A 19,065-nucleotide genomic window follows, 5' to 3' on the forward strand; every position below is an offset into this window, starting at 1 on the left:
TTAGTTTACTATTTTTATAAATAAAAGGTGAAAGATAATATTTGCTACAAGTAATGTACTACTCATTTAATAAAACTTTTAATACTGTGTAGTACTCGATCGGGAAGTGGGCCTTTAATTACATCAGTTTAAATTCAATTGCGCATGTTTTGAAAGACAGTTAATTATACTCCTAGGTTTTTTTTTATATATAATTGGCTCAGTTTATAGCATTGTATAATAAATAATTCAACTTTTGATAAATTATACAAGTAACTTAATAAATCATTTGGTAACTTTTATTATTGATTGTTATCGGTTTTTATATTTTTTATTTTCTAGAGTTAGAAAATGGACGAACTAGATTCAAGCAATGACTGCGCAAACTCAAATTCATAGCGTAATGCATTACTACCTAAAATTTGACAAAAGTAATTCTTGTAAAGAATATTATTAAAAAAATATATATTTCTTTTTAGATAAAAATATGAGCGATACTGTAGCAGAAATTTTTAAATTATTTCAAGATCATTTAAATAATGAACAGGAGATACGAGAGGTGAATGTAATTGTTTTTTAATTATAATTAAAATTTAAGAATAAACAATTAAATCTTGTAGTATAAAGAAAATTTTATTTATGAATTAAATATCGTTTTGGTGTAAATATTGAATTTATATAAATAATGGTAATATATTTTTATAATTTATTTGATTAATAATTTAATACAATTTAATTATATCAATTTTAGGAAATTCGAAACAATGTGAAACAAATTGAAAAAATTACTAGAGACATTGTAATAATTTTACAAAATATTCATAATGAGCATACAGAAGAAAATATAAGTAAGATTTTATTTTATAAGTCACATTTTTATTTACTAATATAAAGTATTTTGTTCTTACTTTTAGTAGTTGCTGATTATTGTACCAAAGCAAGAACATTATTTGAAGATGTACGTAAATATTATGAAAAACTTGCAATTATTGTACCAACAGATCAGTATTATCGTTTTCACTTTGAATGGAAATCAGTCACACAGAGATTATGTTATTTAGCATCTCTCGTTGTATACTTAGAAGTTCGAATACTTGTAACCAAGGAAATTGCAGCAGATATTTTAGGAAGTAAATTTAAAATTAATTAATATTATTTGAACAAAAGTTTTATATGAGTTATTTAATATATTATATTTTAGTAAAACAGAAAAGCGAAGATGGATTTCACTTGGATTTAGAAGACTTTTTAATGGGTTTATTACAACTTTCTACTGAATTAGTAAGTAGAAAATAAGTAAATTCTGTTACCTAAAAAACTATCAATAATATTAATTAATTTTAGAGTCGTTATGCTATCAATAGTGTTACCAATGGAAATTATCATCAACCAATGGAAATTGCACATTTTGTTAATGAATTAAATGCAGGATTTCGACTTTTAAATTTGAAAAATGATGCATTAAGAAAACGTTTTGATAGCTTAAAATATAATGTTAAAAAAATTGAGGAAGTAGTTTATGATCTTAGTATACGTGGTCTTAAACCAAATACTAATATAACGCAAGAATCGACTGTAGTACAAGGTAACAAAATATAAAGAAAAGTAAATTTTATGCATCAATTATTAAAGTCTATGAATTATTTTAATTTGTATTGAAATATTTCTTTTTATAAGACCTTTATAAGTTAATAAAAAAATTTAATAATTATATATAATTAATTAACATCTATAGATTCTACAGATTTAAAAAGTTAGATGTAAAAATTTAAATATAAAATTTTATATATTTGTATATTATTGTAAAATTTAAAAATTTTGAATTTCACTTTATATTTTTTAAGTTCTAATATTTTATACAATTACGAGTAATAAATGACTATATTACCTGGTTTCAACATGTTTTTTTATATAGGGTATAATAATTTTCATATTTTCATCAAATTTAAAAGTAAAATTATTATTATAATTTATTATTTTCAACAGTAGATTCTAGTAATATGAAAAAGATCCTGAATTGTATGTATTACATTAACTACTGAATATTTTTATCTTAATAATTAAAAAGATTACATTTTTTTTATGTAAAAAATTTATATTTTTACAAGATTATTGTTATACTTAAAATTATTTAAAAGTATTGTTAAGTATTTATAAGTGCTTATAATACTTATAATAATATATTCTAGAAGTTTGTAATTTCATTTAAATATAAGATAATATTTAACATTACCTAATTGAAAAATTTACCAATATATTATTTTGTAATCATAAACATTTAATAAAATTTCATACTGCTTTCTTTAATTACATATTCAAATTTACAACTTATAATATTAAGACAGCATATTAATTATTCTATTATTAAATTAAATAGTGATAACTGAATCTTTGCTAAAATTGTTTGAACATATTATTGTTTTAGTTACGTAATTTATCAATATTTCAAACAAATACATTGACATTACCTTAAACAATGCTGGTATTAGTTAAATGTTAAAATTAGCAATAGCAGCAATAAAAATATAATAATTTATAAATCCATATTTAATTAATATTTTTTGTGTTTAGCATTATTCTTATAGTTTATATTTATTAATTTTTCATTTGATAAGCTGCTAAATTTCTTATTATTATCGTAAAATATAATTTAATTAAATTATGATTATAGTTTAATTTTCTAAAATTAAAAAAATGACAAATATATACTAAAAAGTAATAATACAATATATGTTTCTAAAAATATTTATGTACTATAATAAGCTATATTTATTACCTTTTCACTTCTAATGTTATTAGTTTATTTTCTATATGCAAGTCAATAACAAAGTAAATATGATACTGTTGACACATGTAAGAGAACGAGAGTAAAATTTTGGAAAAAATTACCAGATATGAAAATCAAGAAATAAATAAATATATATATATATATATACACATCTTTAAATCTATATTAACTATATCTAGCATTTATAACCATTTTATGTAGCTATGTCCGATAATTGGTTAACTCAAATTCAAATTGCGTTATATAAGTAGTAGGATATTTACATCGGCTAATGTATAGCTTTATTAGTGTTTTATAAATATTTATATTTTACTAATTGGTAAAATATATTTTATTGAATTGTTCAATGATTTCATGAGAAACAGTATAAAATTACTTAAGAATGTATTTTAAGTTTTGGTACAATAATACATAAGAATCTATTGAGTTTTTTACGCTGAATGTTCTTTTCTTTTTGAAAATCGGTCACCGATTTTCCGAAAAAAATATAAACTCACATATTTAAATATCGTAATTGTTAAAATGTCGGATATTGTTAAAATTCATGCAGAAAAATTTCAATATTTTCCATATAGTTATCTAGTGGTTTATGTACACCATCCATTACATTATTAGATACAGATAATTCATAATAAATTAGGCGGACGAAAAGAATTACTTACTACAAAATTAATATAATTGCTATTAAAACTGGTAGTACAGATTTAGTCCCTATTTATTTCAATGGAAGGGGATAATTTGTGAAATCATTTTACTGTCATGCAGAAAATGTTGAGATTATACATTGCAATCAATTGGATAAATATTGAGAGTTTTAACTAGTGATACTTATGCTATGAATTTTAGTACATTGTGAAGTAAAGTTTTCTGTGTTTGGGATATTGAATTTGCATTATCTATTTTTTAAACTACTATGAAGATTCTGTTATATACGAGGATACACATTTTTACTCTAAATTTATCATGTTTAAACTCATTACTTATATTTGTTTATTTAACATATGTAAGAAATGTAGAAAGAATTTATCTGTTTATTTCACAAGAAAAGAAACTACATAAATTCTCTTTTTATAATAAATTAATGATTATTCATTAACATAAAACTTTTAAATATCCACATACGAATGTTGTCAAAATATAAAATAATATAAAAAAAATAAATACCAAATGACAGAAATGTGCTTCTTTACCATTAACTGTAGAGCCTGGGCTCTAGTCCAAATTTCAATTGAAATGTCTATGTACTATACCAGTCTATGTAGAACAAAGATATTTAATGCCAAAACATGGATTACTACATACTACAATATTAGATCAAACTTTAAATTAATTAAATTCTATTTTTAATAAATTAAGTAAAATGATTTTAAATAATTTTGGTATTAGAATTGTGAAGAATATTACAATTACAGATTCTATTGCAATTGTATTTTAAATAAATGTTTGTATTTACAAAATAAATTTTTATATTATATTTATGTAATTTTAAATTGAATAAAGTTAATTTGTTTTAAAATCAACAATTTCTGTTAACTTTGATAGTGTATAGTAATAATTTAATAATTCTGAAGATATTAATTCATTACATATTTTGTAAAAATTGTAACTATAAAAATATTACAAATAATTTATAAATTATTATTAGGTTGACACAAGATTCTGCGTGAATACTTAAAGATACATTCATAATCATAAAAATAAAACTGTTATTACTCAAAACCTTTATCATAAGTTTTTTAACTGTATTTATATTAGAAATTGTTATAAAAAATGAATTTTGTAAATGTTAAATTACATATAATAAGCTGAATGGAATTTTCTTTTAAAAAGTTTTAAAAACTAAATATATATAATATGAAATTAATATTTTTAACCTTTTTAATGTCAATTTTAATAACTAATTTATATTACAAATATACTTGTATTTTTCATATACAATTAAAAGTATATAATTTTTTTTAAATTAGAATTATAAATTTATTATTAGTATTAATAAATTATTGCTACTATTATATTTGCACAAATTTTAATTAGTATCCATTGCTAATCCATTTTTCAATCGTCGGTAAACAAAAATGGCCAAAGAATTTTCTACAAATTTCCGTGAAATTATTTTTTACTACTTATCATACACTAATTATTAATACTAACTTACAGAAATTGTGTATAGAAACAGTATTTAACCAAATACCGTTTGATAAAATTATGTTAAATATCAGTTCCTGTACACAAATTTGATGTTATAAGTTCATAGAAATAAAATAATCAAAAAATACTACTTTAACCATTTTTACTATTCATGATTTAATATAAAAATTTCAAAATTTATAATTTCTACAAGTTAGTAATATTGCTAAATTTATGAATTTAATTTGAAGAATAGCTGTTTTAAATTTATATTCACAAATGAACTTTATAAGTAAGTGTTTTGTAATATAAAACATAATGTAACATAGTCATTAAACTATAAAATAAATTTTCTATTACTTTCGATATTTGATCAAACTATGATCATTGTTGAATCATGATCAAAAAATGAATATTACAATACTAATTATGTTACTTTTGCGACACATTCTCAAATAGTTGCTGGTTTGATATATAGAATAAAATACTAAATGTTCTTGAAGATATAAATTTTAAAAATCCAGAAAAAAGAAATTTGGTTTCTTCAATGCTTTTTTGGCAAAATAATATAATCAATTTGAAAACATTTAAATATTATAATCAGTTTAATTATTAATTTCATTAATTTAAAAAATTATATGACTAATTACAAATTTTATTAGCAAAAATATTCATAATATATATATATATATATATATATATATATATATATTTAAAAAGTACATTAAGTTTCAAATTTTATTATAAATTAATCCAATAAAGGCTTACAATAATATGATTGTTATAATTGTAAACAATATAAATTGTTAATGCATTTTATGATATAATCAGGTACATGGAATTTGTTTAACCTTCGAGTGATAACTATTATTAAACATTCACATTTTTTCTTTTCACAACAAACCTTAATAGTAAACAAGGATCACTAAATGAAAGCGTACCCAATTATGGGTTGGTTATTTGTGACCTCAAAATATTTTTCTTTTATTAGTAATAGTAAACTTATAATGTTTTATATTTTTTATTTTTATCGATATTTTAAAAATATACAATTTTCATATATTTCTCAATTGAAATTAAATTACTGATTTATAAATATATTTATGAATTTTGCAGATTCAATCTCTTTTTATATTCAAATGTTAATGTAATTAATTCTATTATATAAAGTGTTTTCTATAAAAATAATACGTCACTAACATTTATTATATGGTTCTTACATCCATATATCTCAGATTATATACAAAATATCTTTTGAGAGTAAAACTCGGATTTTTCTCGTGTATACCTCAAATGTGATTTACCTTCTTTCTATGCGTTGCACTATTTTCGAAAACACTGAGGCTTTATTTAATCGTATAGATCAGATTTGTTCTCATACACAGAGAATTAGTGATAAAAAGGAAAGAATAACATATAGTTGAACGTGGTGAATATCCCAATATTCCAATACCTTACTCTGATAGATAACACTATTATGTAAACGTGAATACAAGTCTATATATTTCATTATAATTTATAATGATAATTATAAAATTATGAAATATTAAAATTAATATTGTTTATTAATATACGTAAATTTGAATTAAATTTAGTTTTCTATTATTATTATATAAATTCAGTTTTTTGAATGAAATATAAACATTCAATTAAAAATAATTGAAGATGTTTATATATGTTATATAAATTCAATGTTATAGTATTTATTGTAATTTAACTATTTAAAAATATGTATTTATAAAAAGTACATTAAGTGACTGTATTTCATTGCAATTTAAAATTAGAGTATAAATTTTAAAAAATAATTTCTTAAGAATTTCTCTAAGAAAGTGATAAAATTTATAAAAAACATAAAATAATACTTAAATAAAAATAATTGATAATAATGAACTTAATAATCAATGCATAATATTTTAACTAAATAACATCTTAATATAATATTAGAATAATTTTAGAATAAAAAGAACTCGTAAGAGTATTCATTAATTATGTTACTAATAATTAAATATAATGGTTTGTTCCTGTAAGACATCACATTGGAAAAGTCCTAAAGATCATTTAAATGGTCTCTAAATCAGGAACGAAAACAGAAAAAAATGTATATATTCTAAGAAAGAAAATTATGAAACGTTTAATAACCAAATTATATATTATAAAATGATATATATCTTGTTAAAAAATATTAAAACTACAAAATACGATTTCGAAAAAATAAAACTGATGACAAACATATACAAATAGTACTCTTACAAATATTTAAATTACATATCAAAAATGATATCTAGAACAATATAATTTGTGAAAAAATTAATTTTGATACAGAACTTATTACAATTTTATTTTGTCATTTATGTTTATGTATGACCTATTTAAGGTCATTATAATTATCATCTGAAGGTTGCAGAATAATTTTTGTCCAGACAAATTTTTATTATAATCAAACTCTGAATACTTGCTTATCATTCATTGTACAAATATTTTATGCATATTCCTTTTGGTTTTCAATTATAAATACTGCAAATATTCGTTTTTTGTAATAACGCTTCGACGGTATTAAACTATATTGTTTACAACGAATATTAAATAATTGATTCATTATCATTTGTTATTCTTTTCCGAATTAATTTTTTTATTATTACTAATAATCAAATTAATAATTAATGATTATAAAGCAGTTTTGGACTTTTAAAAAATAAGAATTTTTTAATATTACTGATTTTACTAATACACATTTACCTTCAAAAAATAACAATTAACATTATAGAAACATTAACACTACTAAGATATGAAATTCACAAATGGATTAATGTAGATATGATTTTATGTTGAATCAATCCATTCAATACAGGATTAAAATACTAAATTTTTAATTTAAATCTTTAAAATTAAATTAATAAAATGTTTACATAATTAAAAATAACTTCCATATAGCATTCAAAATAGTAATAATTTTAATGTATAACAATAAAATATAACCCTGGCTGTATTTATAAAATTAAGAATGTATGGTAGTCAATGAGATATCAATGAGAAAGCCAATATAAAATAAAGAGATAAGCATGTTATAAATAAAAAAAATTGTAATTTCTCTTACTTTGTATTAGTTACTTATATTATTTATTTTATAAAGAAAGCATGCTTATTTTTTGGTACAACTTTTAATTTTATTAAATAATCAATGAAATGAATACAAGCGCTTGTCGAAATAGTTGTTGAAATTCTAAATTGGTCAAATAAAATATATTTATAATTACCAGACTCAGTCTTTATAGTTGGAGGGATTTTTTTATGCATCTGAACTAGTTTTTGCTTTATCATATATTGATGCATATACAAGGAAAATGATATATAATTTAAATAAACTAACTTGTAATTTCTTTCTTTACTTTATACAAACTTTTGCATACCATGAATTTTTTTTGCTGAACATTCAACTAAATTAACAGATTTTCATACATGGTTTTTTTTTGTTTAAAATAAAAACTAGTGATAATATTACAAAAAGCTTCTTTTCTGATATTTTTCTTTGCAGATCTTGAAACATAATTTAAAATATAAAAAACACTGTGCTAGTATCTTTAAACCGTTGTAAGAATTGTTTTTATATTCATTTATGAAATTTATAATATATTTTATAAGCTATGATCAAATCTGCAAAGACCATTCACATTTAATAATGTTTAAGAAAGTATTTACAAAATCATCAATGAAACACGAGTACAACTTGTTCGCGCAATAATGTACATCATAAACAAGCAGGTTTCTTGACAAAATAACTAAAAATTCGACAAGTTCTTAAATTCATAATAAATTCATTCTATAAAACTAGGATAAAATTTTTTACTCCTAAAATCAATTCGAATTATTGATAAATTTTCTTATACATTGCTGTGCGCCTACCACAACATTAATTACATTTATTATATTATCTAAATGTAAGAGATATAGTAAGCGTAATTATCTTTATATATACAATTTTTCTTTATTCTTTTCCTTCCATATAATTGAAGGTTTTTATAACATTCATAACATTTTTTAGTTTACACCATTAATTTTGTAACTGATATCAGATTTCCTTTTAAATAAAACTTGTATTGTTAAAACACATGAAAATAAAATTAATGTATTATTTTTCTAACTCTGCAAGTTAAATCATACTCAAATTTATACAATGTACACTTTTTCATCCATTCAAAATAATTTATTTTAGATAAATATTTCTAAAAAACATTGCTTTTTCAAATGTATATATATACATTTAAGTGTGCAAAATTTTATCATAATTAGCAATATAACTTATTTTGACTAAATAATAAATCAAATAAAAGATCTTATGAAATTTTATATTATCTTTTACATAAAAAAGTTGTTTGAAAAATGCAACACATTGATAAGAATGTAATTATACAATTTGTTTTGAACTATATTAATCATTAAACTTTTTCTTGGTATTTTAAAATGATTATTTGTTATTATTTTATTAAAGCATCAATGCACATAAATAATGTGAATTATGATTTTAATTTTATTATTCATAAAATTAATGAAAATATTTTTAGTATCAAATTTCTTAAAAGCTGTACAAAGAAATTTGAAAGAAAATGGAAGCAAATAAAAAAAGAGACTGCATCAGCCTTCGTATAATTTGAATTAGGAATGCAAAGCTCTTTTATTAATGTTTAATTTAATCTTCATATTTACGCACGTACATATATTTACTTTTTCAGAGCTAACGTACTGAAATAGTAAGAGAATATAATTGTTACGTAGAAGTACGTTTGTCTTCATATTATTAATCGATAGACAAATATAACAAATAAGTTCGAAACATTAAAATTTTATGTAATTGTCGCTTCACATACTTTTTTATTGAATCTTAAAAATGATTGTTATATGAAGAATTCATAAAAATATTTTCACGAACTAATTTTATTTAAGTGAACATTCTTTTACAAATTTATTGATTTAGTGTTATAAAGTATTTTTTTTATTAATCATTAAATATAATAATATAAAACGAGCTCATCTTGAAAACAATAATATTTATTTATACGCCTTTATGGCTTCACAGCTGTAATAACCATTAATTCAATAAATGAAGAACGCAAATATTTTTAAATACAATGTTAAGATACTAAATTATATATTGATTTTTAAATTATCATTAATAAGATTAAAAATACAATAAATTAAGTTTACATTTATCGAATTAATACAAACATTGTATTTAAAAGCTTATGTTAGATTTCATTCTTTAAAATGGAGGTAGCATATTTCTTCTACGTAACATATGTCATCAACAATTGTAAGTTACTAAATAAAAATAACAATGAAAAAGTTAAGATTTGTACATTGAATTATAAAATTTGTTGTAAATTTGAATACTGTTTAAATCAGTAAGGGTCATATGATTTTTCTAATTGCAAGTGTTCTGTCATTACTTCAAAGTAGTTGTCATGAAATAGTTGGACAACACGTCCCTGTGAATGTGCTTAACCATACCACAATTAATGTCAAAACAAGTAGTCTATTTTCAATGCCAAAATCAGACGTACATTGGCAAGGTAAGGTTAGCAAAGCCCCCAGTGACGTAATGGTAGTAACAGGGGTGCTGACAGCAGGCATCATGTCACTTCCATTGCCAATGAGTTTGTTTTACTTCCTTGAACCAACTGTTGCTGTTGTGTTTTACCATCACATGGTGTACTTTGAACTGTGTCCACTTCCATCTCCAATTTTTCACTGAAAATTTATTATCGAAAATTATTAGAAATTTTTTTTTAATTACAATTAAATTATAATTATGAACTTAAATTTTATTTAATTTACATCAGGTATTAAAAAAGCTATTTAAGGTAATAAATAAAATATTTAAACAAATCTAAACTGTCTTAGAATGATTTCATCAAGTTAAATAGAATACTAAATAAATGAAAGATATAATTAATACACAATTATGACTTAATACATTTAATACTTAAAGATTTTAAATATTAATTATTCATATAAACATATTATTAAGGAATATAATTTAAAATATTACTTCTTTTCCCATAAAAATTTTTTTTAATAAATAAATAATATATAGTTTCCTTTCCTCTCTTTCTCTCTCATTATATTTATTAAATATTACTTTAAATTTCATCTGTAAATTAATTTTTATTAGCAATATTTGATACTCTAATATATATTGCTAGAATATATAAACATAATATCTAATATTTTATATAATGTAAAGTATAATGCTTTTATAATAAAAATTTGAGATATTTGATATTAAGGCATTTTACAATAGATAACAAATTTATAAAAAAAAATTATAATTAATATATAATTAAAGCAAAAGTTCAATAATTTCATAAACAATTTTATTTAAATATTAAATTTCGTGTTATTGAAATTAATTTTCCATACATAATTTCTTGATTTAAATTTTTAAAATGTTTTAAAACATATATATATATATATATACAATTTTTATATATAATATTTCATGTTCATATATGTAAATTTTTATGATAAAAATATAAAAGATAACTATTTTAATTACATGATTGCATTATAGCAACAATATAAATTAATAATTTATTATCCCAAAATTTATTCTTTCATAAATTAAAATATTTATGTAATTAAGAATTTTATATTCTTCTCAAAGTCTAAATTAAACTAAAAATTTGATTAAGTTTGATAAAATATTTTTTTAATTGTACTGAAATAAACTGTATATTTATATATTTAATGGTAATGTGTATGTCTATAAATAAGTATAAAAGGAAATTTTGTACATTAAAATTAGAAGTTTTTTGAAAATTTTGAATCCATAAAGTAAAAATTTATTAATAATTCTATTTTAATACATGAAATTTGTTATAGTTTTTAATTCATTTCTTAATAAAAATAGTATTGAATCTAATTGTTAAGTTTTATTTCATCAGTTCATTAATAAAGAGTAAAATTTTTATTTTACCTATTACTATTAAGCGTAATTTCTCCAGATGTTGGAATTTGCTGAGTTTGATTATGTATTTGCTGTTGATGTCTGGAAAGATTGGCAAGTTTATTAAAGCCTGGCAGCAAATTAGAAGTTGTATGCTTTTGTGGTAAAAGTATTGTTGATTGATTGTTTATAATGTGTGTACTGTTTGATAAACTCTTTGAATTATGCATATGAGTAACAGGACCATTTTGGTGACCATTACCAAAGTTTGTAATTGTACCACCACTTCCACTTATTCCTGTTGTACCAAATACTCTGATTCCTCCAGTACAACTTCTGTTATTAGTTGGACTAGTCAGAGACTTAGATAATATAGAAGTAGCATTGCTATTGTTTTGCAATTGTCTGTATTTAGCTTGATGATTTAATTGAGCTTCAATATTAACATTTATACGTTGTGTAGACATTGATGTATTAGAGGCTGTTGATTGGATGCTTGTACACAATATTGGCGAAGCAGTAGAATAATTAGACTTATTTACACTATTAGCACTACCACTGCACTGTGATCGGATTTGTGGCGCGAATAAATTTCCAACTTCTGGTAAAACTAAGAAATGCGAGCATCCTAATTCGTCTGTCCGCCAATCACTATTTTCTGATGAACAGGCACTACTACTGGCTGCAAGTGCCAAATCAAAGTCTGATAATGTGTCGATAGAAAAGTAATCTGATATATTGAATTCAGATGTGAAAGGTGGATTATCATCCAAGCGATCTGATTCTATATCAACGCAAATGGATGTTGCCTCTGGTGGGAATGGATATGAAAGAGGTTCTGTTATAGAATGAGCTAATTCTACTTCAGAATCACTCTCGCTACTCTCTTCACTTGGACTATGCTCTGAAGCTGGTGGTGTTTTTGGATGAAAATGTAACCTTAAAAAATAATGTAATAAATTGTATGTAATTAATGTTTTGTATTATAACATGAATTCAAAAGAATATTGTACCATTCTTTCATAACTGTAGTTGTTGCAGTAGCTGTGGGATCTGTTTGAACTGTTGTATTGCATTTAGGCTCATGTATAGTAAAATCTAACGATGACCATATATCATCCATATCACTTGAGTATCGATCAAGTATAATTCTGATACATAAAAATGTCTCGAATAATTTTGATTAAAAATAAATACGTTTGTATAAATTACAATAATCTACATACCTGCCACCACGACCCATTCTACGTCGTGCTAGACCAATACAGCGTGGTGTAGGCTTATTGATGCTAGTAAGAGCAAATCTGTATTTTTTATCAGCCAAGCCTCCTTCGTCTCTATCACACCAAGGCCAATTTCCAAACCCACCTGATACAGGCTGTATATATAAAATTAATATTTCATGCATTGTCAATTAAAAATCTTAAGCTTTGTAAAAAAATTAAATATTTAGTTTGAAGACAATTTCTGAAATAAAAATATAGATTCTTACAGGCAAATAACTATTGTTTCTATTTCGACGAAAGGTGAATTGACCCTCATCAACTGTGTCTTCATCTTCATGATCTGAGGGAAGAGATGGCTGTGAATGTGACGGAAGAGGAATATCCTCGTCTGAACTACCAAGGGGATCCAGCCCACTTTCAAGAACAACACGATTGCCTCGATTGCCACTAGTTCCAGTACTGCGCACACCGTCATCTAAACCTCCGCTTCTGACATCTGCTTTATGCTTCCTTTTCTTGTATTGTCTTTTCTCCTTCCTTGGTACATCATCCTGATTGCATGAAAATGTTTTTAAAAATATCTTTTCCATCTAGTATACATAGTTTTCACTGGCTGACAAAAAGCTTACTTTTCCACAAACTTTATTTGCCCAATTTTGATGGGCTCCAAATTGATTTGTGAAGATTGGAGCAAATGCAGGTCGCGATGTTTTTAAAGTGGATACTTCTGCCAAAATTTGACCATTGAAGTCTTGCGCTTGATACCTAATATTAGCAATAAAATATTAAACGTTTCAAATTTTAATATTTGAAATAGAAACATTGGTTATACAAATATCTGAAGTGAATCATTATCTAATTAACGAACGACTTTTATTAATACTATTTCTATGATATATAATCATCAATATATCTAACCTTTTTTCATAAACTTCAATAGTTAGATGTAAATGCTCTCGTTTCGTTTTTTCTCTTCTTTTTACCATTTCTAATAATGTAACAGCTCTACAGAGATCTCTACGCAATTTAAGCATTTTTTCATAACTTGTTTCATCATTTTTACGATTTTTGCGTGTTTGCATTTTTTCTGTTCGCCTTCTAAATGCTAGATATGGATTATTAGCAGCAGATCCAAGACGATGTTCAGTTTTCACTGTTAAAAGAAGTGGATGTTGCTAAAAATAAAAATATTTCACAAATATTATAAGTTCACATAAAACTTTAAGATTACCAGGTAAATTTTTTTAGAAATATTTACTTATTTAATATATTATTTTATGTACAAATTGAGAAAACTTACCGTTTTAAGACGTTTATTTAACCAATAGTCAAAAACTGCAATAATTAAATCATCATCTTCTTTTAAAAGTGCTTTAGCTTCATTTAATGTGACAACTGTTTGTCCAGAACTTTTTTCAAGTCGGTCCATCATCTCTTCAAACTGAAGTGGTGTTAAATCCATTTTACGACTTTGTGTTCCAACCCATTTTTCATCTTCAGAATCCATATCATAATCTGGAATATCTTGCTCCATAGCAAAGGCTATAATTAGATATAATTGATTATTTCTTATATAGAACAATAATAAAATATTAAATATAAAAAATTAAAAGTTAAATATACTTTCAGATATAAACAACTATTGCTATAAAATTTGCTTACTATAAAATATATAAACAAATCTTACGTTGCATATGAATAAGTTGACGTGGCAACTTATAATCTGCTGGATAAATTTTGTCATAAGCTTCGACATCTGTTAAATTAGTTACTTCCGGAGTTGGAATTATTAATCCTGTACAAATTGCCCTTTGAAGATGATGTTCCTTTTCAGACAAATAATTTTGTTAAAATTATTTATTATACAAAAATAATTATATATTTTATTAAAATATTTTATAACCTAATAAAATGTGAGATATATTTATATATAATAAAATCATCAAGAAATAATCATATCAATTACAATTATCATGATATAGAAATTAAAAGAATATATTAAATTGAGGAGAGTTAATTTACCTTTAAAAATTAGTATATGGTAAGTTATTTTTTAATTTGTATTTTTATTTTATTTGTAAAATATATTTTTATTTTATTAAAATTTGATATTTATATTAACAAATAGATTCAAATTAGCTCGATCACATATTGCTAATATAATTAAAGAAATATGAACCAATTCTAAAATATGGAATACAAATAAAAGTAAAAAGGTTCGAGAGATCTTTAAGCTATAGATATAGTGCCATCTGGTGAATGTTTATAGGAGATCGGTATTTTCGAGCTGACTAAGATGGCCGATGCAAGAAACATGCTTTTCGTATTTTGCTTAGCAAAACTTACACATTCCTCTTCTTTCTGCATACCACTAGGCATTTGTGGCACAGCTCGATTAATGGCCGAATAATCCGGTAGATCTGGTAATTCCTCGGCCATGAATATGGGCATGGGCTTAGAAGCGTCGAGGGCACGCGCCCTAAATGAAAGTTTGCTCATGGCGGGCGGTATGCGTGTTGATGGTGAAAAATAGATTAAATGTCTCGATTCTTCTAAATTGGGCTTATGTTCTTCTCCAGATTTGGATTGCTTCAGAAATAGGGTTCTTGAACTTTAAGACTTACTTGATACAGGCGAGGGTCTTTATTTATGCTGCTCTGTTATCTATGATGTGCAATTCCAAGCTCTGCTGGACGAGGTTGGGCTGCTGGCTAAGCCAGGCGGCCGAATCACTCGCCGCGGGTCGGCTCAGGGTCTCATCCTTATCCGGCCATAGCGCTTAAACACAATCACAGATTCACCCTGCCGTCGTCGCACTCTTTCAATTCACTTTGAAAATGTGTTTGTGAAACACGGCCCTTGTGCAAAGCCATCATGGCCGACGCACCAGTCATTTACACATTCGGCCATGTCCCATGGTCCCCTGAGTAATCCGACATGAACTTAATATACTAACACAAACATTAATACTTCTACACGTTGATACAACAATTTTAGAAAGATGTCGCACCCACGTCGTTGTTTAATTCTCTTACCTCACCACTAACTTTAATGAATCTCAATTCAACGGTTGCAAATGACAGACAGATACTTTTTTGTGGCATGCGCATAAAAGATCAAAAGTTTATTGGTTTTTAAAAATGCGCGCAATATAAATAGTAAACTGTACACATATAACTAAATAAAACAGCATCTCTATAAACATATTCACCATAAAATAAATAGTAATAACTTAACAATAATGCATGATTTCTATACATTTATGTTTCTTAGCATAGTAAACCCTTTAAATAAATAATAACAGAGTTTTACATTCTAGAATACGTAGAGTTAAGATTATTAATATTATTATAATTACTTACTAGTTAAAAACTGATCAAAATAATTTTCTTATAGTTTTCTTCACGTTATAACGAATACTATAAACAGTTTTCAAAAAAATTTTTAATTATTATTTATTATGTTTGTTATTTGTTTACATATCTATTGATTTAAATATTTTCAATTGTCCTTTAATTCTTACAATATAAAAAATTAAGTAATTAAAATTTGAAATATTGTATATTTTATAATTTTATTCCTTTATATTAGTATACATTACGTAATAAATTTACATTTGTTATAAATTCATGTAAATTTATGCTTTATATTTTTTAAGCAATAAGTAATGTTATTAATTGAATTTGAAATAGATTAATATAATATATTTTTAATATTTTTAAAAAAATCGTTTTTGTTATCATCTGAACATTACAAACAATTGTCTTAGTAAAGATTAAATCTAAAAAATTGAAAAATATCTGTAAATAAAGGTGATGGATTATCTTCTTTATGAATGACCATACCGACTGCCTGGGATCAGACTTAAAACCTCCAGGTGATATTGGTGGAGGTGTTGTTGGCAAGTGAAGGGGGCAATGTAATTATTCAATTCTACAAACAGTATATTTTGGTCTTTCCTTTATTAAATACAATAATATAATAATAGTTAATGGTTATAGAAGTGTATGAATCGAGAGTGTGAGTGATTTATGTATTAAGTTTCTTCAATTATTTTACGTGTTGACGGGAGTGTGTACTCTCAGTAGTGTGAAGCGTGAATCCTTCTTTGCGTGAGAAGTGTCGCTGCTATAGCCGGCGCTTACTAAAGGAGCGTATAAGTCACTGCTGCTTTAGCCATCGGTGTGATCCGTTGACGTATGTGTAGTTGTAGTTTCATTAATTTCACTCTTAATTTATGTGTGTAGTAGCGCTTCTTGAATATAAGTTTAACGGATTCTGATAGTTGTGGCATCACAATTGGTTTGTTAGATTGCTTGTTACTTGAAGATTAACTTGTATAGCTACAGTGAGTGATGATTGCAGTTTGTATGTTTGAAGAAAGAAAAGTTAGTCCGTCGTCTAGGCAGCGTAATTTATAATTAGCAAAGAGCTGCGCATCAAGTGTTGCTCAAATATTTTCTTAGAAGCGGTGCGACACCAGCAATGTACCGGTGCCTGTTGCTATGCCGAATTATAATCGTATATTCGAGTTTTCAGCGCAGGAAATTTCTCGAATTCGCTACATTGTTTTGTTTTTAACATAAATGTCCGGGAGCTTGCATGGAGAACCAGGGATCCAATTTTTATTTTATTTCTTGGATGATGCCACTTTGATGTTGAAAGTTGTTGTTGTAGATAATGTTTAGTCCATTGTGACTAAAATTGTTGTACTCGCTGTTGTGTGAATTACCATTTGGATAATCTTGAAATGTTCAGATCAATTAGTGATGGTTCTGGTATAGTAGTAAGAGGGCTCCCGATTACAAGTCTGGTAAGTGCTGGATGGTTTTTGGAGTCATCGCACATTGATTCTAATGGCCTTGTGTTGAGGATTGCGTCAGTTTGGACAAGTAGTGTGGAGATTTCGTCAAATGTCAATTATCCAATGGTGTTCCTTATGTAAACTTGGCGGAGTTTACCACTACTTCCTTTTTTTGTCTTATGTGAATGGATTGAATTCCCATTGAGTAGTCGATTAAGATGGCCTTAGTTGTCTGTTTCTGTTCTTGGGAACCTTGTGTATAGTTGTAGGATGCTTCTGAAAATTGTCGGAATGCCACGATAAGTCCGTTTCTCCCCCTTTCTTCTCTCTGGCTAGAGTTTTATGATTAATTAACTGGCATAGTCAACACCTGTGTTTGATAACGGTTGATGGGTTACTCAAAACAGCGGTAATTGGTCCGTTAAATGTTGAGCATGGATTCCCTTTTTGTCATGCACATGTAATGTATAATAGAGTGTGAGATTATATTGAAGTTCGTCCGCCAAGATCCAATTACAGCTGTCGGTTGTATGCCAGGTTTAGTTGAGTATGCCTTTTAATGGGATTGTTTACATATTGATGTAGCAGAATTAACATGTATCTTCAGTCGCATGCCAAATAAATTCATAGTTCTTCGTAGACTTCTGCAATTCCTTGGGAGAGGGTTCTCGAATGATTGATGATAAATGATGAATACCGACAATGTTAATATTGTTTCTTCCTCTAAATCGAAAATCGGTTCGTATGTTTAGTTTAAGTAAATATTCCTTTGATAATCTTTTCTAACAATATCTATCTTATAGATTTATATATCTAACAATATGAACTATCTTTTCTAACAATTCTGTTGTATTATGGTGTCTCTAAATAATTAATTTGACTTTTATTGAGATTTTAATCTAGAATAATCATACGCATATCTGGAATAAGGGCATAAGAGGGTAAGAATATTCACTTAATAAATAAACTAGTCACATCTCGCACAAGAATAAATCGGGCACACTTACGCTCTCTTGAACTAACACTCGACTTCGTACAGGCCCGCTAGCAAAAATAGGGCACACTTACGCTCTCTCAAACTAACCCTCGACATCGTACAGCCCCGCTAATAGAAACAGGATACACTTACGCTCTCTCAAACTAACACTTCGATATCGTACAGGCCTTCTACAGCTGACACAAGTGTGACTGTGATTTACGC

General features: G+C 25.0%; 2 protein-coding genes across 2 annotated transcripts; one reads left to right on the plus strand and one right to left on the minus strand.

Annotated features, from left to right (window-relative positions):
• Window positions 1-466: 466 nt before the first annotated feature.
• trsn (translin) lies at window positions 467-1,578 on the plus strand. The gene is made up of 5 exons (XM_011505448.1): window positions 467-544; window positions 731-827; window positions 894-1,109; window positions 1,181-1,260; window positions 1,324-1,578. Exons 1-5 carry the CDS (start codon window positions 467-469, stop codon window positions 1,576-1,578), a joined length of 726 nt encoding a protein of 241 aa, XP_011503750.1.
• Window positions 1,579-10,160: 8,582 nt separating this feature from the next.
• E(Pc) (Enhancer of Polycomb) lies at window positions 10,161-15,610 on the minus strand. Its single transcript, XM_011505436.1, has 10 exons — window positions 15,407-15,610; window positions 14,748-14,886; window positions 14,361-14,602; window positions 13,979-14,235; window positions 13,690-13,825; window positions 13,327-13,611; window positions 13,061-13,212; window positions 12,848-12,985; window positions 11,865-12,773; window positions 10,161-10,636 (listed from the first exon to the last, which is right to left on the minus strand). The coding sequence occupies exons 1-10, from the start codon at window positions 15,557-15,559 to the stop codon at window positions 10,519-10,521; spliced, it is 2,529 nt and encodes an 842-aa protein (XP_011503738.1). The 5' UTR covers window positions 15,560-15,610; the 3' UTR covers window positions 10,161-10,518.
• Window positions 15,611-19,065: the final 3,455 nt, after the last annotated feature.

The sequence above is a fragment of the Ceratosolen solmsi genome, unplaced genomic scaffold, assembly GCF_000503995.2.
Source record: "Ceratosolen solmsi marchali unplaced genomic scaffold, CerSol_1.0 scaffold94, whole genome shotgun sequence".
NCBI classification, from domain to species: Eukaryota; Metazoa; Arthropoda; class Insecta; order Hymenoptera; family Agaonidae; genus Ceratosolen; species Ceratosolen solmsi.

Coding starts and splice junctions, on each gene's coding strand:
- trsn (XM_011505448.1), top strand. CDS start 467: ATGAGCGATACTGTAGCAGAAATTTTTAAATTATTTCAAGATCATTTA. Junction 545..730: donor AGGAGATACGAGAGGTGAAT/GTAATTGTTTTT, acceptor TATCAATTTTAG/GAAATTCGAAACAATGTGAA. Junction 828..893: donor GCATACAGAAGAAAATATAA/GTAAGATTTTAT, acceptor TCTTACTTTTAG/TAGTTGCTGATTATTGTACC.